At 35.8% G+C, this 27,591-nt stretch overlaps 2 protein-coding genes across 2 annotated transcripts; both read right to left on the reverse strand.

The window, feature by feature from the left end:
- Nucleotides 1-257: 257 nt before the first annotated feature.
- Nucleotides 258-25,495, reverse strand: LOC117930302 (acyltransferase-like protein At3g26840, chloroplastic). Its single transcript, XM_034850887.1, has 15 exons — nucleotides 25,408-25,495; nucleotides 24,918-25,331; nucleotides 23,768-23,819; nucleotides 23,548-23,603; nucleotides 22,823-22,981; nucleotides 22,282-22,386; nucleotides 21,805-21,911; nucleotides 21,201-21,322; nucleotides 14,238-14,346; nucleotides 12,688-12,818; nucleotides 11,280-11,649; nucleotides 10,968-11,081; nucleotides 1,977-2,062; nucleotides 1,217-1,326; nucleotides 258-993 (listed from the first exon to the last, which is right to left on the reverse strand). The coding sequence occupies exons 2-15, from the start codon at nucleotides 25,273-25,275 to the stop codon at nucleotides 803-805; spliced, it is 2,070 nt and encodes a 689-aa protein (XP_034706778.1). The 5' UTR covers nucleotides 25,276-25,331; nucleotides 25,408-25,495; the 3' UTR covers nucleotides 258-802.
- LOC117930303 lies at nucleotides 18,532-21,191 on the reverse strand. The gene is made up of 2 exons (XM_034850888.1): nucleotides 19,097-21,191; nucleotides 18,532-18,766 (listed from the first exon to the last, which is right to left on the reverse strand). Exons 1-2 carry the CDS (start codon nucleotides 19,427-19,429, stop codon nucleotides 18,761-18,763), a joined length of 339 nt encoding a protein of 112 aa, XP_034706779.1. The 5' UTR covers nucleotides 19,430-21,191; the 3' UTR covers nucleotides 18,532-18,760.
- Nucleotides 25,496-27,591: the final 2,096 nt, after the last annotated feature.

Below are 27,591 nucleotides of genomic sequence, written 5' to 3' on the forward strand. Positions count from 1 at the left end.
CCCCATCCCCGGAAACGATCGGAGCCATGTCCCATTGAGCTTGTAGCCAAAAAAACAAAGAAAAAGGGGGGGAAAAAAAGAAGGAAAATGCTGGCGTTATACCATTCTAGCAAAATTCATTAGCAAAGGAACCATCAGGGGAAAGAAAAGGAATGGCCATCAACATTACCATGAGGTAGTGAACTTCCTTCCTAACATCTATCTGCAGTCTTTTCTTTGGCATTCTTCCACATTCACTTCACGAAGAACAACCACACTGAACAACTACTGATAGTGTCACTGTCACCTGCTTATTGGATGATAATAATTGCAATGCTTAATCCCTAATATTCTATAGTGGGTGATGCTAGGCAACAAGAAGCTCCAATGCCTGGGAAAGAGGAAAAAAAAAATCCATGAGTAGACAGTAGAGCCATTGTCATGGAATACAATTTGGGCACCTTCACAATGGAATTCACATCATAACCACATTATTATACATGCCTCGAAATTGAGCAATTACACTGAACATGGCCTCTCTCTCCGTGGCCTACATATCCACTATCGGAAATGGAGATAATGTGACATCACTTCTTTGCTTGGTTATATTCCCCCAAAGAATCATATGATTTGAATACCACAGTGTCTGATTGAGAACCAGAGTCTTTGACTGTTCATTCCTTTCGGAACTGAATTGCCAGCGGCTGGGCTAACAGCATGCCTACTTTGTACAGCCTACAATAAGGTCACCTCCACGCTGGAGCAAACTTCCCTCTCTCAGCTACTGTTAACATAAGATTCTCTCCTTCAATGCAAGGAATAATCAAAGGTCAAATGTAGGAACTTCTGTTGTAAAGCCATGCGTAGCCTGATAAAACAACCGGGGCAATAAATTCCTATATGGATCGCCTTTTCTTTTCTCCTTCAAATAAGCGATGCAACTCTCAACTTCAGACTTAGCATGTAAATACAGCTCATGAGCCTTTTCCTTGTCTCTTAGTTCATGCTTCCTCCCTTCATCATAAAATAGAAATTCAGGTCATTTACTAAGAACTTAAAAACCAAGGATAAAAATCCCATCGAATGTCATTCAAGCATGGGCAAAAACCATAGCCAAAAGTTGTAGGTCCCCAAGGTTCTTCACAACTAAATCCCTGAACTTAGATATTTGAAGGGGAGAAGCACTTCAAGCAAATAGATGAATAATCCAATTATAGCAGTGTTCCACCAAACATACCTTCTGTCTCAATCGGCTTCCCGAAAAAGTAATAGAAACGGCCAGGAATTTTTGGTAGAACTCCTGGTAAGTGTACATCTTGGTTTGCAACGTCACCACTACTCTCAGTCCTAGTATCACATGATTAGGATGAAATTCAAAGAAACCAGTAAGCAAATGAGAAATAAAATTATAAAGATGTAAAGAAATATAGCCATACTAAGTATGCATCAATTTGTATACTTAGCATTTTGGTAATGTTTATGAATGCATTTAGTACTAAGCTTGTTAATGCTTAAATGAATTTAAACTTGCAGGAACCCTTTTTTTTATAGGCTTAAAACTTGCAAGAATATGTCTTCCATTTATTTTAAATATTCTTATTTCTCATTCTTGTGTCAAAACAAATATTTTACCATTACTTGGTGCAATGTGTTCCTTTTTTTTTTTTCATTTTTTTTTTCGGGGGGCATCAGGAGCCAATAAGGTATTACTTCGCGCGCGTGTGTATGTGTGTGTGTGTGTTTGGATGTAGAACATATCCCAGTCATGTAATATATACTCTCTTAGAATGACTCTATGAGAATGACTAAAAGAAAAACTTCCTCAGAAATTATCAGTCAGCTCTAGATGATCTTATTGCGTATAGGTAGAAATATGAATTAAATATGTACCAAAAGAAAGCACAGCTTCTAGCAGAGAACGCACTCAAGACACCAAAACTGAAAAAAAATCATGAGAAATGAGAAAAGATTCCATAGCTTTCAATAACTTGGAATACCTCAATATAGCAGACTGATTCGTCAAATCCTTTATTTGAGCCCTAAAATAGGGTATCTTCATTAGGTCATCATAGTCAATTACAACCTGTATACAAGGAATATGGAGATTAGAGATGAACCCAAATCCTGTTGTGAAGTAAGCCATACATGTTACTTTGTGGTCTAGAAATCAAAATTCTTAAAAATACATTGAGGAAAGAATGAAACTATCCAAGAGTTAAATAGAAATTCATGATTACTAACCCCTAGAAAAACATTAAAGACATGGATTAGACCCATAGTCCAAAAGATTAATTTCAAACCAGAACCTATGATTGTAATAATTGATAGAAAGTAAGTAATACATCAACCTGACTACTTTGTCAGGAACAAAATCCGCATTTGCCATCTAAATTGAACAGAAGTCTATCTTTGGCCAGAGTATGGGGTCTTCCTGGTCCTTTTTTGCTTTGCTGTCTTCGACTTACTACTTTCAATTCACACTCACTCAGCTAGTCCCAATGATGGAACTTCAATTCAAGGTACCCACTTTATCTCCACTTGTGATTTTGCATGTCTAATCTCACACTTCCTAGACTTCCAACTATCCACCTCAACATTGTCATCTTAACAAAATCTTGTTTTGAGTGTGCAACTTCATAGATTTTAAAGGCATGATCACAAAATAGCTGCTTGCAGCTCATTCTTCACTAACCCCACGCCAAATTGATTCCCTAGGAATACTTATTTGCTTTGTTTGAATCCACAGAAACCATGGAAAGATCTTTTTTTCCTTAACTTCTCCAGCAATTATCTCCATAAGAATATATAACTCAATAGTAAACATGTTTGACATCAAACCAAAGTGATTTCATGTCTTATCTTAACTTTCAGGATTTGTTTTTGCTAGTGGATTGGTTATTTATCATAACTGACATAACCTACTGTATTGCAGGCATTTGGACAAGAACTACTGGTAGTATAATATTCCAAATATGTCTTGCTCTGGTGTGATCTTTCGAACAGCTTTATCCTCCTAATGGAAGTTCACTTTCATAATCGTCACCCAAAAACATCACCAAAATCTGGCAACGTCCATGTAAAAAATCCTTTTATTTTGTGTCTGTTCCTGCCTCTTCTATATCATTTGCCTTTTCTAACATCAGTATTGATCCTAATAACACACACATGCACATATTATCTACTTTAAAATCGAGCTTTTCATGTTCTCCATCATACTCTACACAAGAGAATCATAAAAGAACATAAATAACAAATCTCCTATAATAGATAACCACATCAGTATATATCTCATTTATAGAAATGGTGACAATATGGAGCCATGGTCTATGTCATTTTATAGCTATACCAATAGGCGGCAATCAACTTTGGTTTTAAATGTTCTGTGGTTACTACTGACTTCCAAACGGTTCATGGCCAAAAGATAAAAATTACCTCTGATCTTCAGACTCAATGAACTCAAAACATAAAGGCTTCCCAACATTTTAAAATCAATCAGTGCAAGTTAGTCAATAGGTATGCATATATATGACAAGAATTAACGACAGCAGATGTGCACATAAATTTAAGGCATAGGGATGTATAAATCAGATTATGCACAAGAAGAAAGGCTAAGGATGGAGATAAAACCAGTAGAATTGACTGATAACCACAATTACAAAACTCAGGTCACATGGAAGCCTCAAAAAACCTCAGGGAGTTGAGACTCAAAAGGGATCTCAACCTGCTTACTGTGTTATTGGTGGTTAAGGGCTAGGGAAGAGAAGGGGGGAGGGGGGTAAGGATCCTTCGGAAAGTTTCCCGTTTTCTTCTTACAACTTTTATGGAAAGAGAAGATTACCAAAATTTTAATGGTGAGAAATTCCCTTTGCAAATTCTGGAGATACATATAGTTTCACTAATCCCCTTTTGGGGATCATGTATCAAAGACTACAGTAAAATTTGAAATTTCAGTCTCAAACTTTCCTTGACTTCTTACACTTACAGATTTTGTTCTTTCCTTCTAGTTTATGTATAGTGCGTTTGAGAATCCTAAATGTGTACACTGGTTATGTATTCTTGTTTGCAAATCTATGATAAACCTCCTTGTATAAGATTATCTTCACAAATTTATTTTTCTCCTTTTTAATTTCTCAACATCAAATCAAATAAGAAATGAATTGAAAACTTTCACACAATATGTAGAAATTTCCTTTAAAGTTTTTTCTATTACCAATATTTCATCTGGTTTGGCTTTCTCTTCATCTTTTGAACATGTTTAACCATGAACCATGTGTTGCCCTGTCAGAATGGGTTAATAGGTCTATGTTGCCAGCACCAAAAAGCCTGGCCAAGATATAATTTGAGTGGATGTGTTGATGAGTCAATTTTACCAGACCACAAGAAGCTAGATTGGCACATCACCACCCAGTTCTAACATTCAGTGTCATTAACAAGAGTGTTTCATCGTTGTGCATTTCCGCGCATCACTACTTTGCATCAAGAATGTTCAGGTAAATTTCTGATGTAGTTCTGGCAGTAGTAAAATAAATTTTCTACTTAAAAATAAAAGTCCTCAACAATTTCCACACTTACACTTTCTATTTTCCTATATGTTCCTGTACATATATGAAGAAATTTGAGAAAGAAAAAAAACTTCTTTTTATTTTTCTCACTCTATTCAAACTGATTATTGCATCAATATTTATACATGAATGGCTGAGGTAATCTTGCCTTAAAAAAAAAAAAATCCTTGATTTTAGGAGAAAGTCTTCAATAAAATCAGAAAATAAAATTGGAATAGGAAACAGGTATATGTGGTACAGTTGGCGGTACAGATATATGGTACAGCTGTATGCACAGCTGTACCTTCCGGATTTTTACACTCCCCCTCAAGCTGGGTTTGTAAATGTTGATCATTTCCAGCTTGGATCTCAAGTCCTCAAAGTTGATTCTAGAAAGCGCCTTGGTAAGAATGTTTTCTGTTTGGAGAATTGTTGGAGTGTAAACCAATGAAACCATCTCTTCTTTGATCTTCTCCTTAATAAAATAACGATCTATTTCAACATTCTTTGTCCGATCATGATGAACCGGGTTCTTAGCGATACTTATGGCAACATGATTGTCACAAAACATCTTCATAGAATCTTCCACTGGAACTTTCACTTTGTTTAAGAGTCTCTTTAACCACATTCCTTCACAAATTCTATGTGCATAACTCTAAATTTTGCTTTTGCATTGCTCCGAGCTACAACAAATTGTTTCTTGCTTTGCCAGGTAACCAGATTCCCCCATACATAGGTGCAATATCCTAAGGTTGATCTTCGGTCAATTATGGAGTCGGCCCAGTCTGCATCTGAAAAAAATTTCAATGTTTCTCTTTTGTGTTCTTTTGAAATAGAGTCCCTTTCATGGAGCCATTTTGAGATATCTTAAAATATGAAACACAACTATCATATGTTCCTCAATTGGATTGTTCATGAATTGACTAACTACGCTGACTGAAAAGGCAATGCTTGGTCTTGTGCGAGAGAGATAGATGAGTTTCTCCACAAATCTTTGATATCTCCTTTTATCCACTGGAGCACTTCCTTTGACTGTTCCTATTTTAGTAGTGTAGTCCATAGGTATGTCTGCAGGTTTACAACCAAGCATCCCAGTCTCCCTTAGCAAGTCTAGGACATATTTACGTTGGAAGACTACAATACCTATTTTTGATCTAGCAATTTCCATCCCAAGAAAATATTTAAGATTCCCCAAGTCTTTGATTTCGAACTCATGGGTAAGAAAACTCTTGAGCTTGCCTATTTCTTCTACATGATCTCCAATCAAGATTATGTCATCCACGTAAACAAGGATAATGACAATTCTTCCTTCAGTAGTGTGTTTTACAAATAGAGTGTGGTCGGACTGACATTGGGAGTAACCAAACCTCTTTACGATCTTAGTGAAACAATCAAACCAAGCTCGAGGAAATTGCTTGAGACCATATAGAGATTTTTTTAGTCTGCAAACTTTGCTAATTTTTGTTTCAGTCTCAACACCTGAAGGAATTTCCATATACGCTTCTTCTTCTAAGTCACCATTGAGGAAAGCATTCTTGATGTCCAGTTGATGAAGAGGCCAATCTCGGTTAACAGCTAACAACAATAGAACACGAATTGTGTTTAATTTGGCAACTGGAGGAAAGGTTTCTTGGTAGTCAATTTCGTAAGACTATATAAATCCCTTAGCAACTAGCTGAGTTTTGTACCTGTAAACACTCCCATCTGCTTTGTACTTGAATGTGAAGATCCATTTACTCTTGATTGGATTCTTTCCTTTTGGAAGTTCACCAAGCTCCCATGTGTCATTCTTTTCAAGAGCTCGGATCTCTTCCTCGATCGTTGCCTTCCATTCAAGTATTTGTAGGGCCTCTTGGATATTGTTAGGAATCCAAATATCCGTAAGACTGGTAACAAAAGCCTGATAACCCTGTGACAAACTCTTATAGGAGATAAAGTTATAAATCGGATGATTTGTGCAAGATTTTACTTATTTCCTTTTAGCAATTGGCAAATTGAGCTCATCATCTTCTGACTCATTAGGATTAGAATCAATGTAACCTGAGTGTGTCTCTTTTGGGACTGAATTTGGTTCAATTTCATATACGAGTCTCGGATGTGTTTGTTGCTCTATATCTTCTTGAGACTTCTTCTTTTTCCTTGAGTAAACAATGAACTCAACAGTCTGAGATTGGTTTGGGCCAAGAGGAGTACTTGGTTCAGTGTCCACAGATTCAATCATTTGGAGTGAGAGACTTGGAGCAGGCGAGATAGGGTTATAGTTGTAAACAAGAATAGACTCAAGTGTTTGAGGTTTGATCATGGTTTCTGTTTCTCAAAACTGGTATTCTTGAATTCTATTCTCCCCTTGAATATCAATTTTGGAGTAATAGGATTGATTTTCAAAGAATGTCACATCTATGGAGGTGTAGAACCTTTTTGTGATGGGAAAGTAACATTTATAGCCCTTATGGTTTGGAGAGTATCCTAGGAAAATACACTTAGTGCCCTTGGAATCAAGCTTACTTCAATGTTGTTAAGGAATGTGAACAAAGGCTGAGCAATCAAATACCTTCGGTGGAATGGAGGAAATGAGTTGAGTCCTAAGGTATGATTTGAGAAAGACTTTGCATAGTGTTTGGAAACTCAAGACACAAGAAGGCATTCTATTGATGAGATAGGTCGCAATAAGTACAACTTCTCCCCAAAAATTTTTTGGGACATGAAAGGAGAGCATAAGGGCTCTTGCAACTTCTAACAAGTGTCTATTTTTTTTCTCGGCTATGCCATTTTGCTGAGTATCAATGCAAGAACTTTGATGAAATATACTTTCTTTTAATAAGAATTCCCCTATAATAGAATTGAAATAATCTCTTGCATTGTCAGTTTTCAATACTTGTATTTTGGCATGGAACTGGGTCTGGATCATGTTATAAAATTTAACCTATTTCTGATTTTTATTTCATTAGGAATATCCAAGAAATTTTTTTTTATTTATTTATAAATAAGCGCAAATATATTAAAGGGCGGAAAGCCACAAAGCATACAGGAAGTATACACAGCAGCCTAGAAGCAAAAACACATGAACAAAACATTCACCACCCCTTAAGGAATGGCAAGCCATTCCAAAATTCCTAAAAGCGAAGAGGACTCCTCTCTCATATACACCCTAGCCCAACTCCACAAATTACAAACAAAAGAATTTTTCAACTTCTGTATAGCTAGGGAGCCCCCCCTAAAGGCTAATCTATTTCTTTCCTTCCAAACCGTCCAAAAAATACACAACGGAATGGAATTCCAAATTTTTTCCTCTTTTTCCCCACAAAAGGGCCCCTTTAACTAAGTAACATCTCTTTGACTGTCTCTGGGAACACCCAATTAGCCCCAAACAAGGCAAGGACAATCTCCCAGAGAACCCTGACTACTATATAGTGTAAAAGAATATGATTTACATTTTCCTCTTCACAACCACACAAAAAACAACGATTTGGAAAATGCCAGCCTCGTCTTTGAAGCCTATCCAAAGTTAGGACCTTCTCCCAAGTGGCCTCCCAAGCAAAAAAAGCAACTTTGGTTGGGACCTTGTCCACCCAAATACTCTTTTTCGGGAAGGTGATAGCACTAGGGACTGTTAGCAGCTTGTAAGCATCCCTAATCCAAAAATAACTGTGACCTCCTCCTTTCCATATCACTGAGTCCTCTTTAGAAGAAATCCTCAAGTCCCTCAGCATATGAAACAACTCTCCTAAAGCGTCCAGCTCCCAATCGTTAGAGTTTCTAGAGAATCTTATATTTCAACCTCCTTGACCAAGGCTAGAATCCCACATCTCATTGACCGAGGCATTCCTTTGGGCCGCCAAGGCAAAAAATTGGGGAAAAGTTTGGGACAGCGCCTCATTACCGCACCACTGATCAGTCCATAAATTAACCTTGGTCCCCTCTCCCACCTTGAATTCTATGTTATCCCAACACCAATTCATCTCCTTCAAGATCTCCTTCCAAACCCCCACTCCAAACGTTCCGCGAGCCTCATTAGTTCTCCAACCAAAGCCCTCATAGCCATACTTCACCCCGATCACCTTCTTCCAAAGGATTTCTTTTTCAAAGGACACAAAGCATCTAGTCCTTGTTATGTTCTTTATCTTAGATGGCCCCCAAATATCACTATGTATCATGGAAAAAGGATGAGATGGTTTGTATGATTGAATTGGATAGGGTTTGCGAATATGCTTGGATAATTAACAAATTTCACACTGAAAATTATCTGAATTTTTAGTGAATAATAATGGAAAGAGTTTTTTGAGATCATGAAATTAGGATGTCTTAGACGATAGTGCCATAACATAACATCACTATTTGTATTAGAATTAAAGACAGAAAGAGACCGTTTTTCACCAACTATCGGATAAGGTTGTCTTTCAATATAATTAGTCACTTTGAAGATATAGTCTCAAACACATCTTAATATTGCCAATTGTGTTCCTCGAATTCAAATCCTGAAAAACACAATGGTTTGGAAAAAATTTAGTAACACAATGTTTTCTTGAGTGAGTTTCCTAATGGACAACAAATTGCAATCCAAGTTTGGAACCAAAAGAACAGAGTCAAGAATTAGGTCCTTAGAGATGACAACAAAATTTGTACCAACCACCTTTGAGAAAGAACCATCGGCTATACAAACCGTATAATCCTCAAAACAAGGTGTATACTTTTGAAAAATTGTGGCATCTCCAATCATATAATCAGAAGCCCCTGAGTCAATAATCCAAGGACTCAAATTTTCCTTTTTTCCTTTTAAGGCAACAAGAAAATTACCTTTTTAAGATAAGGATCCAAACCCGGTGATAGAATTAGAGGAATTTGCCACCTGTTGGGACTAGCTGAACATTTTTTACAACAATTCCAATTGCTCTTTGCTGAACGGACTAGAATTAGGTAGTGTTGGGTTGTCCTCAACAGTGACATGGTGTCCTCAGCTTTCTCTATCATTTTGAGGATGTGACGGCTTCCAATCCGTTGGTTTCCCATGGATTTTCCAGCATGTGTCCTTGGTATGACCTGGTTTTTGGCGGTGATCACACCAAGGTCTCCCTTTTCTTGGTCAATTGTTGTTAAAAGGATTAGGGCGATCCCAAGCCACAAAGGCTGAACCCTCGGTGACAGGTTGATCAGTTTGTGACCGCAACATCAATTTCTTTCTAGTTTCTTCTTGGCACACTTCTAAGTCAACTTCTCGGATGTTGGGTAAAGGTTTAGTTCCCAATATTATGCCTCAAACTTCATCCAGATTTCTCTTCAATCCTAATAAAGACTTGTAGATTCATTTCTTCTCAATAATCTTTTTGTATTTGATTGCATCCATTGGGCAGTCCTATTTGGTGGTTTCAAACATGTCCAATTGTTGCCAATAGCGAGTTAAAAGACTAAAATATTCAATGACAGACAACTCACCTTGGCGTAAATCATGGAGGATCCTTTCTATCTCAAATGACTCTGTTGTGTCTTCTGTATCGGAATAAGTCTCCCTTGTTGCTTCCCAGATTGATTTCTTGCGTCGTTTCATAGAGTATGAAATTCTCCCCTATGTCATTGTTCATTGAGTTAATTAACCAAGACATAACCATATTATTCTCAGCCTTCTATCATTTGAATTTCAAATCTTCTTTCGTAGGTCGAGGCACTGCACTGGTAAGGTAGTCATCCTTCCCTTTACCACATATGAACATCATGGCTGCATGAGACCATTGAAGATAGTTTTTCCCATTCAGTTTGTGTCCAGTAATGAGAAGAGCAGCACCATCTAATCCTCCATTGTTGCTTAGAATAGGAGCTTCTTGAGTGGAGGTGACTTATGAGGTTGAGGAGTCCTTCTTGGTGGTCATTCCATATTTGGTCATGAATGGATTGAATGGTTCAGAATTAGCTCTGATACCATGAAAATTTTTGAGAAAGAAAAAACACTTCTTTTTATTTTTCTCACTCTATTTAAACTAATTATTGCATCAATATTTATACATAAATGACTGAGGTCACCTTGCCTTAAAAAAGAAATCTAATCCTTGATTTTAGGAGAAAGTCTTCCATAAAATCAGGAAATAAAATTAGAATAGGAAACGACTATATGTGGTACAGCTGGCGATACAGCTAGAGGTACAGGTATACGGTACAGCTGTATGCACAGCTGCACCTTCCGGATTTCCACATGATATATATCCTACATGCCACTTAAACATGAAATAAATCCAACTCTGGGGAAAGCATTAAACCATCATTCGAAATGATAGAGCATTCAAATGAAAAGTGAATACATTCAAACTAAATTAATCAGCAGCCTCAAAAACTGCTCCTTTGTAAGGATGTATTAAGAGTGTGGGTGGATGGATACATGAGCTGATCTGTATGGTACTGGAAACCAATAATTTATAAAGAAGACAGTCATAAAGGATATTGTAGTAGTCAAGCCCATACCTGACCAATATCATCTTCGCCAACCACCCCAAAGGGTACAATTTTGGCTCCAAATCTAGCCGCCATTCGGATAAACTCAGATGATTCTGGCCAAAACAACTTGTATTCCTCACCCTGGACAATGTAAACAGTTGGGTGTTGCAAAAAAGAGTTTAATACTTCAAATCCTAAGGCGTATCTCTTTCACAGCCATGCACACAAATAATGCACATGTTTATATGAATTTTTGTTGTAGGAACCTAAAGGAAAAAAAAAAACACTTTTATCCAGAGCAATGTACTTCAATGTAGAATGTAATTACTAAAATGTTACCTTCCGATGCAGAGCCTCACGCATGCCTCCTGGATATAGTAGAATATGAGACTTGGAAGACATAAGTTTATAAAAGTAAGACCCTGAGACAGGAACTGCACCAAAGACTCTGAATGTGTCAAATGTTGACAGCTCAGGTAAAATTCCACTTCTCAATCTCTTAAACATCATTGGATGCGCTATTCCTCGCAAAAGGATATTTCTTTCAGCCAAAAATTGTAGTACCATGGGAGCCAATTCAAGTCCAAGCAACATGTGATAGCCAACGAACAAGACTGGCCCCTCAGAAGGAATTCCTGCAAGTCCCCTCACAATCTTCCCATCCTCCATAGTCGAAAGCATCACAGGGCTAGTAGCCATAGTAAGCCACCTAGGATCATCGAAATTAAATTAATATCACTGTTATGAGGATAGTTGGTGAAATAATCCTGTTCGTGAGCATTATAAAAAAATGGCACAATCAGAAATGTGGTACACACAAGGTACAGAGCCTGGTTTCCAATGAGAAAATAACCATTTAAATTGAGCTAGGGCATACTTTCTATCTGTTTCTTTCCTCTGGTATAATATAGGTCATGGAGTCTATGAGACTAGGGGTCCTTGTGTGTACTGCAAGCATGCACCACCAATCATGCAGTCTCTTTCCCTCTCCATGTACAAATAAGAGAGTTCCACAGCAAATGTGAGTCATCTCCCTCTCTTTCTCCAAGTCTTAGTTTTTTATTCCTATTATCCCTATTTTTTGGCTTATGATAATAATGATATCAATACTTTTTCTGGAAAACAGGGGTCAAAAGTTCATTGTCCACATTGTTAAGAGCATTATACACATTGTGAGCTCAAATCCTAATAGCTTAAGCTTCTAGGAAAATTGATAACTCAACATGGTACCAGAGCTTCAATAAACTAGAGGTCCCCAGTTTGAAACCTCTCTATCTATTTATCTATCTAATTGTATGTTATCACAAATTTGTGATTTGCCTGCAATTATTGTTGTATGTGTCTCCCACATGCATGTGTGGTCACGAATTTGTGATTCGCCTGCAGCTATTGTTGTTTATGTTCTATCACATGCACATGTGGGTATGGGGCCACACATGAAAGAAGGTGTTAAAGCATGAAATATGTTATGGACCCAAACAAGTTTTTAGTAAGATTGGTAGTTCAACACAGATTAACAAGCATAGGTGGCACAGTTTCCTCTCCATAATGGAGATATATTCATATATGTAATAGATAGCATTACTTAATCAGGTGATCCTTGTGATAACTGTAGCATGCTGAATAACCATGCATATGAAAATGAAATAATGTGCCACTGTAGACTAGTTAGTTTTTATGGATTCCTGTTGGTTATTATTATTTTATAACATGCATGTACTTTAAAAAATAATAGCATATCACTTACCTATATTCTTCGGTTGCCTGTCTGAATTCAGACGGGACCAGAGGTATGTAATCTGAAACATAGTCATGATATTTTGCACGACGATAGAAATTGACTCCTTTGATGATAGTTACCAAATCAATACCATCTTCCTGTTACATATTGACAGAAGTACCCATTTATACCAACAACAAAACTGGAAAGATCACAATTGAAGTAAAATTTTATACTCTCATATTGTATTAAGATCACATAATAACAAATCTGAAACTATTATTTCATAACATAGAGTTTGCTATCTGGTTAAATTTAAATCCAAATTCATGGAATAGAAAAAAATAGAGTTCAATATAAACCATAATTTTTGTGAATTAGATGGTTTCCTTAAAACCTTAGAAAAACAACAAATATGCTAATTAAAATACACAGTTTTAGGTTAAACTGAGTGTTTCAATTATATTATCCGCTATCTCAGGAAAAGAACATTGCTTTCAGAAAATTCTCTATCTAGCAACTTCTAGTAAGAGATTTAAATCTGTGGGTTGCAGGATTTTCTATTAGAAAGCTCAGGGTATGAGAGAAGATACTCATTCAAATTGTCAGGTGTTTCCTTCTGTTTATATGATATTGAAGTCAGAGATCATAACCCTGCTCTTGGAAACTAACAGCCAAAACTTAACTAATACATCACTGAGTAGAATTTTAACAAGGACAATAGAAGGTTGGGCATAATAAAAACAATCTTTTCATAATGCCAAAAGAGTTTCACATGGTTCTCTTTTCTTTCACATTTAATGTATCTCAGAATAAGCAAGCAGGCACAAACTATGATAGAAATCTCATCCAAATATTACCATTAAGCAGATCAGGAAAGCAGACAACAATAAACAGACAGGTTACCATGACAATGTGATCATTTAGAAGTAGGAGAACAAGTGCTCAACCCCGGAGCCAACAGATTTGAAGTGATAGTTATGCTATGCTTGTTGCCAGCTCCTGCATGCTAGTGTAGGTTTTGGGCCAGTGAGCATTGAGGGATGTTGTTTTATGCATTTAGGGAGTTAATTGAAATCAAAGCAGGATAAAATGTTGTTCAAAAGGGAGTTCAGCAGAAAGAATATTTTGCAAAGGTCTGGAAAATGTTTGGTCCAATTCTTGGAATTACTAATTATTCATGTCCTCTTTAATAAGGTTTTTTTATAGGCCCTTTAGATAAGGTTTTATTTCATTCTCCTTTTAGTTTAAATAATATTTCATTTCCTTTTAGTTTGAATTATATGAACTTTAGGACCTTCCTAATTTATCTCATATTGACAAGATAGCATTGCAAAGCAAGTACCAAAAAGGCAAAAAATGCTTTTCCTTCAATGCTGATTCAGAACACCATTAAAAACCAAGGTAATTTTGTAACTAATATATAGTGGTTATGTTCTTTTTTCAATCCATATTTGATCTTTTTTCGCTTCAATGTGCTGTCTGATGCTGGATTCCAAATCCGAGCCTGAGTGGTGAACTCTGCAAAAATATCAGTGTAGAGAGAGAGAGAGAGAGAGAGAGAGAGATCATCCTACCAAGAAGAGGAAATGACCACTGTCGGCAAACTTACGAATCTTACATTTTGGCAGCACATGACAAAGCCTCTCAGCTTCCTCTTGACTTGATAGAAAGTGATCCTTTCCACTGAAAAAATAAATGGTAAATCAATTCCATTCTGGAAAGAAACCACAAACTAAGGCTTGGAAAGCGCTACAAGTATATACATGACAAACAAAGAATTTCTATAAAATTATAGAGGCTGAAAAGTGAAAAGATGGCAATAAATATGTTTATATGATGAAAAATTACTTTAGGCAGCTCAGACTTTGAATTCAAGAAGAGATGAGGAGGCCTTTTACTTGAACTCACACATCTACTGCCTTCTAAATGACTTAAGTACATGACACCAGCATAGGAACATTTTTGCTGTTTGTTGTTAATATTGAAGATGACTACATGATTCACTTGCATTAATAGTGGCTGATGCTTCAAAAAGTTTTGAGTTAACAGAGCAATGGCCTGACAGTGGATGAATTTTGTGAAGATGGTATTGAGGTGGAGTGTTCCAATGAATGTTGATTTAGAGTTAGTAATGGATGATTTTGGGTCCATTTGGATGTAATAATATGCTTTGTATTTTAAAAGTAGAAAAATCAGAAATGATGTATACAACATGTTTAGTGTGTGCAACCCTTTGAAAAAACAAATGAAAATAAGGGCCAAAAAACAGAAAATCACAAAGCAATGGGGAAAACATCTTTACTGCAACATTGAATGAAACAAACAGCTTAGGATTTGGTTTCATAATTGGATTTTTTTAATTACATGAGGTTTTTTATAGTTTGATTCTTCTTGATGATCATATCTGAACAAGGAAATTGAGTGCTTTTTGAACTGTTGGTCTTTTCCTAACAGGAAAGTTACTAAATGGGTTAGATTTATTTTTTTTATTAGACCTTACCTTATGAATTAGAATAGGTTTGGCTCTTATGTAGTCCTTGACAATGAGCTTAACAACTCTAATAGCTAAAGAACAGTCTTGTTAATGATTTTCCTGATTGGAATAGGAGTTTCAACACCAAAAGTCTTTAAAAAGGTGGCTTCTATCTTCCACACCCCTCTAAAAATAAAAAATAAAAAACACACTTTCCATATGGAAGAGCTGATGAAGTATCATTTACAAGCTCTTTGAGATGAGAGTTTTGAATGACAGGATGAATAGTCCTTGTCTATAAGCTAAACTGGAACAGGAATTGAAGTGAACTGTGGGTGTTTTTCCTAACAGGAAAATTCACTAAATGTTAGATCTAGTTTTCTAGTTATATATTATTATTTAGACTCCTTGTCAATGAGTTTGACAAGACTAGTAGTCAAAGCATCTTGCTATTGATGTTTTCCTGATTCAAATGGGAATCAACATCAAGAGTCTTTAAAAAGGGTTAATCCTCTCCTACATCTCCCAAAAGAAAGAGGAAAATGAAACAGTTGCAATATGTGTCAAAATACTCAGAAAAACCCCACAGAAACCGAGAACTCTTCTCCTTTTTATTATTCTCTGCATCCATCTATATACAGACGTATATCCTATACATGGAGTCTAACTGATTCCTAAATTGTATATGGTAACATTAACATATACATGGTAAGCCAATTTGTCAATCTTTTCGTATATGTACAAAGTATATGTACAACCAATCTGATTCCTAAATTGTATATGGTAACATTAACATCCTCCCTCAAATTGATGTTGGAAAGTTAACCAGCAACAATTTGCTAACAAGAAATTGATGTCGCTGTCGAGTCAAAGCTTTGGTGAAGATATCAGCCACTTGGAGATCAGAAGAGATGTGAGGAAGAGATATCACCCGACTTTCCAAGGTGTCTTGAATAGAATGACAATCAACCTTAATGTGCTTGGTACGTTCATGAAAAACGGGATTGGTGGCAATCTGAATAGCACTAGTGTTATCAGCATGAAGAGGTGTAGAAGTAGTTTGAGGAAACCCAAGCTCCTCAAGAAGATGGCGTAGCCATACAATTTCAGAACAAGCAGTAGACATGGCACGATACTCGACCTCAGTAGAGGATTTAGAAACATGATCTTTTTTCTTACATCTCTAAGAAATCAAGGCATCACCTAAAAACATACACCAACCCATAGTAGATCGACATGTATCTGGACACCCAACCCAATCAACATCACTATAGGCAACAAGTTGAAGAGAGGAGCCAGCAGGAAAGAATAACCCATGAGTAGGTGAACCTCGAAGATAGCGGATGATTCGTCGAACTGCAGCAAGATGGAGATGTCGAGGAGAAGTCATAAACTGACTAACCTGATGAACAACATAGGAGATATCAGGTCGAGTAGTGGTCAAGTAGATAAGACTCCCAACCAGGCGCCGATAGAGAGTAGGATCATCCAGAAGGTCCCCTTCATCTTTCCTGTATTTGACATTTACCTCCATAGGAGTATCAACAAAAGAAGTGTCCTCCAAACCAGCCAAAGTGATAAGATCTTGAATATACTTGTGCTGGTTCACAAAAATACCACTGGCCCGATGATGAACTTCCAATCCTAAGAAGTATACGAGTTGTCCAAGATCTTTCATATGGAAAGTTATATGTAACAGCCTCCGAAGCTTAGTAATCAAACCACAGTTAGTGCCAGTAATGATAATATCATCCACATAAATCAAGAAAAGGATTATACCTGACGCAGACGTGTGGAAGAAGAGGGAAGAATCATACTGACTTTGGGTAAAACTGAAGGAAAGAATTGTACTGCGAAACTTCTCAAACCAAGCCCAAGCACCTGCTTGAGCCCATACAAAGAACGTTTTAACTTACAAACATCATAAGGAGAAAAATTAGTCATACCAGAGAGAAGCTTCATGTAAATCTCTTCCTGGAGATCACCATGAAGAAAAGCATTCTTCACATCCATCTAATGCAGTTGCCATGACTGTGAAGCGGCAATAGCTAAGATGGTTCGAACCATGGTCATTTTGGCAACAGGAGCAAATGTCTCCTCATAATCAACCCCATATTCCTGCTTGTTACCAGGAGCTACGAGGCGAGCTTTGTATCGGTTCAAAGAGCCATCAAAACGAAGTTTTACAGAGAAAACTCATTTACTCCCAATAGGTTTGACTGTAGGAGGACAAAGAACAATATCCCAAGTATGATTCTCCTCAAGTGCTTGAAGTTCTGCTTGCATTGCATTTTTCCAACACTCATGTTCCATGGCCTGTTTGTAGCAAGAGGGAATAGAAATAGTGGATAAAGTAGCAACAAGAGAGACAGGAGAGAAGAATCCATACCAATCAGGGGGTCGAGAAAGACGAGTAGACCAACGAAAAGTGGTGGAAGCAGGAGTAGGATCAGGCGCCGGGTCAAGATCGGAAGGAGGCACAGATGAAGTGGAACCGGACTCATGTCGACTACGTCTTTCATACACAAAACCAGGTTTGAACCTTTCCACAATTGTTAGGGATTCAGAAAAACTAGGCAAAAGAGATACAGATGCGGATAGCAGGTCAACATGAGATGGAAAGAAATATTGATTTTCAAAGAAAATCACATTCCGGGAAACTCGTATACGACGAGCATGGGGATCATAACAAACATAACCCTTGTGAGGGATAGCATAACCAAGAAAAGCACACTTAACAAACTGAGCAGTAAGTTTATGTCGTTCATGAGTAGGTAGATGCATAAAACAAACACAACCAAATGTACGAAGATCAGAATATAAAGGAGAATGACCAAACAACTTAGAGAAAGGAGAAACATGATTTAACATAGGAGAGGGTAAGTGATCGATCAAATGAACTGCAGTAGAAAGTGCTTCACACCAAAAACGAGGCGAAATCGATGAGTCAAGTAAAAGAGGTCTTACCACATCAAGAAGGTGGCGATTTTTTCTCTCGGCAACACCGTTTTGTTGTGGTGTCGAAGGACAAGAACGTTGAGAGATGATCCATTTGCTTTGAAGAAAGTCCTAAAACTCATTAGACATGCATTCTCTGCCAGAATCAGAGCGCAAGACCTTGATGCTAGCAGAGAATTGAGTCTCAATAAGTGCAAGAAAGCGCTTAAAGACTGAAAAAACTTCAGCCTTAGCTCAGAGGAAGTAAACCCAAGTAAAATGACTAAAGTTATCAATGAAAGTAACAAAGTACTTGTAATGTGCATGAGAAACAACAGGTGCAATCCCCCAAACATCACTATGTATGATATCAAAACATTATGAGGCACGAGATGTGGGATGAGGAAAAAGTAGAACTTTACTTTTGCCAAGTTTGCATGACATAGAATCGAAAGAAAGATCAAGAGAAGAACATGTTTTATTTCCCAATAATCCAGAATGAAACAAAGTACGAAGTACATCAGAGTTTGGGTGACCAAGACGTCTATGCCACATCTTATGTCCAGAACCAACAACATTACATGCAAATGAAAGTAAAGGAAAACTAGGAATAATAGTGGAAGGAGAAACATGAAGAGGAAAGAGTCGTCCCACTTTAAGCCCCTTCGCGATCATCTTCCCGGACACTTAATCCTACACAACACAACCAGAATGGGAGAAATTGACATTACAATTATTATCAACCAATTGACCAACAGAAATAAGATTTGTGGAGAGGTCAAGAGACACAAAAACATCAGTTAAGGAAGAAGAAAGATCTCCAACAGCACTGGTAGACAGAGAACTGCCATCGGCAGTGTTAATTTTCAAATTTCCATCATAATTTCTGACATTGGAAAGAGAAAGAACAGTATTCGTCATATGGTTAGAGGCTCTAGAGTCAAAATACCATGGCTTAGAAGAACCCGTATGATTACCTAAGAGCCCAAAAGCAGAAAAAGCAGAAATGATAATTTGTTGTACCATTTTAGGAGTGAGTGTGTTCAGGTTTGCTAAGGCTGTAGGAGCAGAAATTGGAACAATCGACGAGGCAGCAGGCAATGCAACAGAACTAGAGGCACCAGTGGAAGCATGATAAGCATTACCCTGCTTCATTTCAGGCCGAATGGGACAAGCAAAGATGATATGAGCTTGTTTCTTGCAGTAGTTACTAAACTTCTTGGGATAATCCCGAGCAATGTGACCAAAATCTTTACAACTAAAGCACTGGACAACATGCATGTCTCGACCCTTATTCCGCCCCTGTGCTGCATAAGCCATAGAAACAGGTGCACTAACATTAGCCCGATGGTCCATGGTAGCTTGAGTTACGATACACTGCTCCTCACGCAGAAGTTCACTCTAACAGGCATCCAAAGATGGTACAAGATGACGATTCATCATATTAGACCGTGCAATTTCAAAGTCGGGTCGTAGCTTCATCAAGAATTGATCCCGCTTGCTGGTTGCATTCACTGCTTAGACAGCAGAGAGAGTTGCAGCGGGAACATTAGCATAAACAATGTCGAAATAATCAGTCCAAAGAGTTTAAAAACCAGAAAAATATTCCTCAATTGAGAGACTTCCTTGTGTGAAATTAGTCATCTCATACTCCAATTGAAAATGCCTAGTAGAGTTGTCTTAATTGTAAACCGTGTGGAGATAATTCCACATGGTAGCAGCAGTTTTATAAGGCCTCAGATTGAGAACAAGGTGAGGGTCAACCGAGCTAAGGATCCAAGTCATAACCCGAGCATCCTTAATTTCCCACTTAGACAAAGCCTCGGCATCACGAGGTGCAGGATTACCCCCATCAATATGACCCCATAATTCTTTTCCTTTGACAAATAATTTAAATTGAAACTCCTAAGCACAATAATTTTTGCCAATAAATCTAATAGGAAACGATTCCAACTTATCTGATGACATGATGCAACCGAGAGACAAAGGAAATAACCCACCAGAAAATTGGAATAAAAGTGCCCAAGAACTAGGTCGCAATGAACCCGATCAACACTATTTTCGATGCCAAGCATTTGATTGGTAGAAGATCGGTTCAACTGTGAAGAACGTTGTTGTTATAATGCCTACCTCAAGTGATGTGTATCATCAATAAGCCAACAGCTGCTGAGAATCAAGCCACCAAGGATGTGGGAGTTATTGCCGGCCTCAACATGATGCGTATCATCAATGAGCCAACAGCTGCCGAGATACACCCCTCAAACGCAGCTATTGAAGGGATCGAAACCAAGAAAAACACCCATAGCAATCACCAAAAAAATAAAACCACAAATGCACCAACAGGAAATGCCAAAACCTCCAAGAAGCACGAACTCCACTCAGAAGGTGCCGAAACCTTGCTCAGATACCATGTCAAAATACTCAGAAAAACCCCGCAGAAACCGAGAACTCTTCTCCTTTTTATTATCCTCCGCATCCATCTATATACAGACGTATATCCTATACATGGAATCTAACCGATTCCTAAATTGTATTTGGTAACATTAACATATACATGGTAAGCCAATCCGTCAATCTTTTCGTATATGTACAAAGTATATGTACAGTCAATTTGATTCCTAAATTGTATATGGTAACATTAACAGTATGGTGATGAAGTTATTATTTATATAAGCTCGTCAAGGTCTAATATAAGCTCTTCATGGTGAGACGTTTTCCTAGCAGTGGGATGTGTGTACACAAGATCAAATCTTGTCTCTCTTCTATATTTCATCTTCTTTGATCTTGAGTGTTCTAAGACTTACACAGTAAGGTGCACATACCTTGTTGTCCATTCAAATGAGCAGCTGGCCAAACTCATGAGTTAGATTGGCTTCAAGTTAAGAAATGGCTACAAGAAGGTCAACTATAAAAAAATTTAAAAATAAAGAAATACAATAGTTGAGCAAGACTAGATTTGCTAAGCTTGCCATTCAATAATTCATTTTCTGTTTTACTTTTACTTTTCTTCTAAGCAATTAGATCAAGTTTAATTAACCTAGAAGTTGCTGAGTGTCAACTTTTCTACAATAAGCAATCATACAATTCAATAAAAAGGAAAAATGCAGAGAAGACAAAGAGTCAGGACCTGGAAAGTATCAGTATTTCTGCTTTCACAGCATGGAGACGTGAATTCGCATATGCAGAAGCTGAGGAAAGCATCTTCAGCCTCCAGAGAAAGGTTTCTTGAGGCAAAATATCTGACAGAACCTGTGACTTTAACCATCAATTCTTCGTCCAAAAGCAACAACACAAGATAAGAAAAATTAAAATGAGAGTATCAAGTCAGAAGAAAATGAAATATGATAAAAAATAAATAAAATAAAATAAATAAAAAAAAAAGACGAGACTCATCAACAAAAAATAAATCTGAGACAATCATCATGACATGAACTCCTAGAGAAATCCTGCATCTGGGACATTTCAAGAACAATATACAATTATGTGTCACGTCTACTGACAAGAAGGCACTGCAAATTGTGAAAAACTATAATGAGGAAACCTCCCTGGCATGTATAGAGAATTTTGACAAAAAGGATTTAAAAAAAAATAAAAAAAAATGATGCCAATAACAAAGCCCTTGACATATTGACTAACATACAGTAGGATTTCTCAATTAGAGAATTTTTTGTCCACTAAAAGAAGGCAAAACATATACCATAGTCTACTTATGTTCTAGGGTCAAATCTTACAGAAAGATAAGCTGACAGTGCACCAAGACCCTCTGATATCTCTCCAACTGTTTGTTGCAGAGAAAGTCCTTTTTCTGCAGTTGTCATCACCATCCTCAAAGGATCACCTAAATTTAAAAATGGTACAGCTGCTTGCATCAATTGGGAAGATACAATATGGTATTTAAGTTGCAAGAAGATCAGTTCTTATGACACTAATAATTTTGGGAATAAAGAATAGATAACTACTAGAATCAGTTCCTAATAGCAAATTCCACCAGAAGCAAATTTTCCAAATTCATGGTCTTCCATTTGCGGCATTAATAGTTTAGATGCAGATTGATATTATAATAGCTTCATCAATAAGGATTGCCACTTGGGTAATTCTGGACTGGAGCAAACTCGATATATTCCAAGCTCAAAGTAAGAACAAATATATGTGTCAAGCAACTATTGAAACTAGTGGATGAAAATAAAAGGAAAAAGAAAAGCAAAAACCTGTCATCAAGCTAAGCACATAGGGAACGCCTAAATTGAGTTGGTCAGGCATGACATCGAATAAAGGTATTAGAGGTTGCAGTGGTGACTTGCCAAAAGATGTAGCTGCCAAATGAACAAAAATTAGTAACTATGAATAGCATGCAAAGATTTTGATCAATTGCATGCAATGAACTTTAGTTTTTTGCTTTTTCTTACTAAGAGTGCTGCACATATCATGGAGGGTATCCCTGGAACCAAAAGTACATTATGCATATGTGGTAGCTTCCAATTTTAAGTCTTAACCACCTTTCTTAAAGGCATTTGAGATTTGATCAAGTCAAATTCAATCAATCAGTTAAAACAGTGAAAAATCGGTTATCCAATTTCAGTAAAATATAGCATGTCTTGTTTCTTAATATGATCAGTCTAACTGATCAATAAACACACCCATATATAGTTGAATTTTTGCTGGAATTGAAAAGGACCATTGATAGCAGTGAATAAATCAGGTGAAAGTCTAAGCTCTCATCAACATAATTTACAAAAAGGAAGTTCTCACCTGGGTTAGCCAAAATTAGTGCAAGATCAATATCAGGGTTACGGGCTGCAACAGCTAGAGCAAGGCATCCTCCAAGAGATTCTCCAACAAGGTATATGGGCTTATTTGGTGAATGGAAATTCTCTGACCGTACCGTTCTTTCAACCAGCTTCACCAATTCTTAACGATGAAAATTTGGAAAAGACTATATTAAAACGAAATTCAACATACTTGTCCTATGGTGTCCCCATTTAGGAGGATAAACACAGTAAGCATGATCTTTGTTTTCAAAAAGTTGGTTACTTTACTTCCTCATGATCAGTTCTGGTGTGTACTTGTAGCAATTTGAGGTTTCTTTCCCCTCTGGCTTAGATTTCTAGGGTCTTTCTGCCTTTTGGGCATGTTTCAATAGTCAGGCATGCTGTGCTTTCTTCAGTATACTTATTCCTCTATTAATCTATATTAAATTTCAAAAAGGATTTATATTCTAGGACATACTAAAAAGAAGTTATCGTTGTTCTGCATCCAGTACCTCTTTTGTTCAATTCTGTAATGACAGTGCAAGGAACCACTATCATTCTTTACTTTAAACTAAAGCCAAAGAAACAGAATGATGCAGCAGCTAATGTACAAAATAACACTGCCCATCACTGACTCTGTACACACTATCTCAAGTTTACATGGGTAGTAAGAAACACATGAGAAAGTGAGTGTAAAAAATAAAATAAAATAAAAAAGAACTAAACCTGTAAATGGTGTTCGATCCATAACAGGGATATGCAAGCACCATATGTCGAAAATCCTTCATTCAAGAAAACAATAGTGAGCTGGGCAACTTAATGATTATATGGACAAAGGTAATTGGCATGGCATCAGATCGTAATTCTATCATCATCAAATTTCTTAGGAGACACAAAGACAGAAGCATATTCTCCATTTGTAACTTTAGTTTGATTGAATGCTTACTGTCCAAGTCTATGATGATGCATACTAAGTCCAAGTCCAACACCATCAATCCCTGCAAAATTCAAAATATATAACAGCAAATTCTCAATAATTTGCCGATTACAATAATAACAAACAATAACAAATTTTTTAGTGCTGACAAATATTGATATTGACAATGATAATGACCTCTTTGCCAGTTTCCCCATCCATTTATTCCAGCATTACAAAAGTTTCTTATATCTATCTTATTTATTCCCATTTGGAATGACATATTCCTTCTGCTCCAAAATAATCTTCTCATTTCTAAGAAAGAGAGATGTTCTAATAGGTCCAAGTCCAACACCATCAATCCCTTCAAAATTCAAAATATATAATAGCAAATTCTCAATAATTTGCAGATTATAATAATAATAACAATAATAAATTTTTTAGTGCTGACAAATATTGATATTGGCAATGATAATGACCGCTTTGCTAGTTTCTCCATTCATTCATTCCAGCATTACAAAAGTTCCTTATATCTATCTTATTTATTCTTATTTGGAATGGCATATTCCTTCTGCTCCTAAATAATCTTCTCATTTTTAAGAAAGAGAGATGATCTCCTATATAATCATTTGATATTGAAGGACAAGTATTTAACATTCACGAGTTAAGAACTAGTCTATAAATTTGTGAAAAAAAATATATATGTTCCGAAGGGATACCTAGATCTTTAATTGTCAAACAAATTACGTATGTCAATATAAAGCTGAATTCATGTAATAATTCGCAAAATAACGAATTTAATGCATAACTCCAAACAGCATTGTTCATCATGGAAATTTCTCCTGAAGACAGCCAACTTTAGTTCGAAAATTAGAGGCAAGATGAAAGTGCTGTTGGAGTTATGCATTAATAAAAATGAAATGGAGCGGAGAGAGGCAGAACCAAATCAAATTGTTTGAATGAGGAAAACCACAAGCTTGTTTGCTGAATTAGACTGCAGCAAACGAACATCCATACGCCTTGTTATTAACTTTTCCAATTAATATAAATCAAGAAGCTAAGATGAATCTAAAAGTATAATCCAGTCAAGGCTCTGATTGTTTTATTGTTAGAAGTTTCCAGCAAAAAAAAATTCACCAGAAGAAAAGATGAATCAAGGAAAGAGTGGCGGGGCAAAGACCTGGTAAAAAGAGAAGCAGAGGAGAGTTTTCCAACCGAGTCCCGCACTCCAAGGGCGAAAACCAGCGGGGCGGTCCACCGTCCGATCTGCTCAAATCCTTCGACTGCTGGAAGTAATCCTGCAAACTCCGCCGTTCTACTTCCGACACCTCCATGTCCTCGAAGCGCTTCGAAATTGTCTTCTCGATCCCTTCTTTCTCCTCCGCTCGCGGCGCCAGTGCTTGTTCACTAGACATTGTCGACGGCCGAGTCGAAACCGAAATCGGATTCGTTCTCAATCCTCCTGTCGCCGACTTCATGTCCCGCCGGAACACCGACCAGCAGCCGCCGGTGACAAAACACGCTCCAGTGGCCGCCATGGCACAATCTCCACCACCACTACCTGAACGCTGACGCTCTTCGCGTGCGGGGCCGGCTGCTTATAATAAATATAATCAGCAGAACTGGAAATCATTTAATTAAGATAAGAATTCAGTAGGCACGCCGCACACCTGCCTCACTTTGACTGCTTTAGCACCTACAAAATTATATACACGGAAGTGGGTGAGAAGTCTGTATTTGGCAAATTGGGTTGTGAAGGGTAATAATATAAACGTTGTGATTTTGTAATTGATATGACTTTTGGGAATATCATTTGGCGAAAAGGTTGAGATGGATGGGTCGAGAAAAAGTCCGTCCACCTTTAGAAAAAGTCCAAATAAAGTTGCAACTTTCAAGTCCGTCCGCCAATCATCAAGGTTGCGAGATGCGGCCTCATTGGTCATTGGGGATCTTTCGATATTTTGCAGGCCGTGATTCGTGATTGGATGCATTGCAAGGCTTGTCCTTTCCCACGTTGAATTATAAATATGTCACAATCTCAATCTGCGCTGTCATTTTTGGCATGTTCCGTTGAAATGAGACCATGAATTCAAGTAGTCAAATTATGTAAGGTTGCGGTTTTTTTTTTTTTACTTAATTCTAAATACAATCTTAATATTTAATAATATTAAATATTATGTTATTTATTTTTATAGTATTTTATTTTTATTAAGTATTAAAAAGTAAAAAAAAATCAATATGTTATTTTTTCTATTTAAAAAAAAAACTATATATTTTGATTTTTTGTATTTAGTAAAAAATTTATAATAAGTCATAAAAAAGAAGAAAAACAAACAACCTAAATTCTAAAACTAAATTACTTTTAGCAAAAAGCCAAAAAAACAAACACCACCTAAGTCTGGCCTTTGAACAGTAATTCTTATATTTGTTTTTATAAAATTGAATAAAATATTTAAGGATGTTTAAAACAATTTTTATTCTAAGAATGGAAAAATTATTTTTTATATTTTATTTTTAAAAATAGAAAATAGAGTGTTTTTAGATCACATCTTACTATTATTTTATATTATTTTTATTTATATTTTTAATGTTATTTAATAAATAATTATATAAACATATAGAATGATTAAAAATAAAATATTATATATAAAATGAATTTATTAATGAGTTTAACAATTTTTAGAAATAATTTGAAACTCAAAAAATAGATTTAATCAAAAAAATAAATAAAAGATCAACATTGATAAATTATGAGTTATGATTGTATTATTTCTCCTATATATACATCTATATTTTTTTTAATTTATCACTATGTAAAAAATATTATAAACTAAATTACACATAATTAATAATTTAAATTCTTTAATGAATCTTTTAATTTTGAAAAATAATTTAGAATTCAAAAAATCATTAAAATTAATTACTGATTAAATCAAAACATTCTATATTATTGTGTTCGTATTTTAGTACTAAATATGTGTATGTAATAAAAAGCTTGATTCATTTACATATTAAAAAAGTTTTAAAAAAAATTATTATTCATTTTAAATGAAATATTAGTAGCAACTATTATTTTTAAATCATTATTATTCATTTTTAACACAAAAATGTTAATATCCATATTTCTCTAACATATACTAAAATAATATTTTTCTTTATAAAAAAATATTATTTATGATTTTATTATAATATTACTATTCATATTTTACTAAAAACTATTTACTTTTTTAATTTATCTATAATCGTAAAACTATTTTCATTTTTAATAAGACTTGAATTAAATTTAAATAATATTCTATAAATTGAATTTACAATGATAGAAAAAATCTTTTTTAAAATAATTTATATAAACAATTTTTTTTAAAAAAATTTAAAAACTTTTTTTCTATGTTGACATTTTCTCATGGTTAGTAAAAATTAAAAAATTAAGATATTAGAAGTCATCCATCACTAATTATTATTTTTTATTATTATTATTATTTTAAATAAATGAAAATAATACTGATTAAAAAAATTTGGAGTTTTGTTTTCCATATATTTTCATATTAATGAGTTAAAACCCATTTTTCTCTTCAAAATAAAAACAAAGTTCAAAATCTGGCTTAATTAGGTAAAAAGTGTGTGCAAGATTTGTTTTTATTTTTCTTCCTTTTTATTTTTTTAGGACATTATCATTCAAATAGTCATAAAAAAAGAAAACTTCTTTGTACTAATTATACCATATTGAATTTTGAATCTCAATTTTCAACATATATGATTATATTTAGATATTTGGTCAAATATACACCTAGGTATTGAAAAATATAAGGCCATCTCCACCATAGAAATAATTGTAATCTATTTTTTCCACTCGA

The sequence above is a fragment of the Vitis riparia genome, chromosome 14 (assembly GCF_004353265.1).
Source record: "Vitis riparia cultivar Riparia Gloire de Montpellier isolate 1030 chromosome 14, EGFV_Vit.rip_1.0, whole genome shotgun sequence".
Classification (NCBI taxonomy): Eukaryota; Viridiplantae; Streptophyta; class Magnoliopsida; order Vitales; family Vitaceae; genus Vitis; species Vitis riparia.

What these genes read in the sequence shown, in the direction of transcription:
- LOC117930302 (XM_034850887.1), bottom strand. Translation starts at nt 25,275, where the DNA reads ATGGCGGCCACTGGAGCGTGTTTTGTCACCGGCGGCTGCTGGTCGGTG. An exon ending in ACTAATTTTGGCTAACCCAG is followed by an intron (nt 22,387 to 22,822) that starts GTGAGAACTTCC and finishes TTCATTTGGCAG; the next exon opens with CTACATCTTTTGGCAAGTCA. An exon ending in AATCAGTCTGCTATATTGAG is followed by an intron (nt 1,327 to 1,976) that starts GTATTCCAAGTT and finishes ATGTGATACTAG; the next exon opens with GACTGAGAGTAGTGGTGACG.
- LOC117930303 (XM_034850888.1), bottom strand. Translation starts at nt 19,429, where the DNA reads ATGGACCATCGGGCTAATGTTAGTGCACCTGTTTCTATGGCTTATGCA.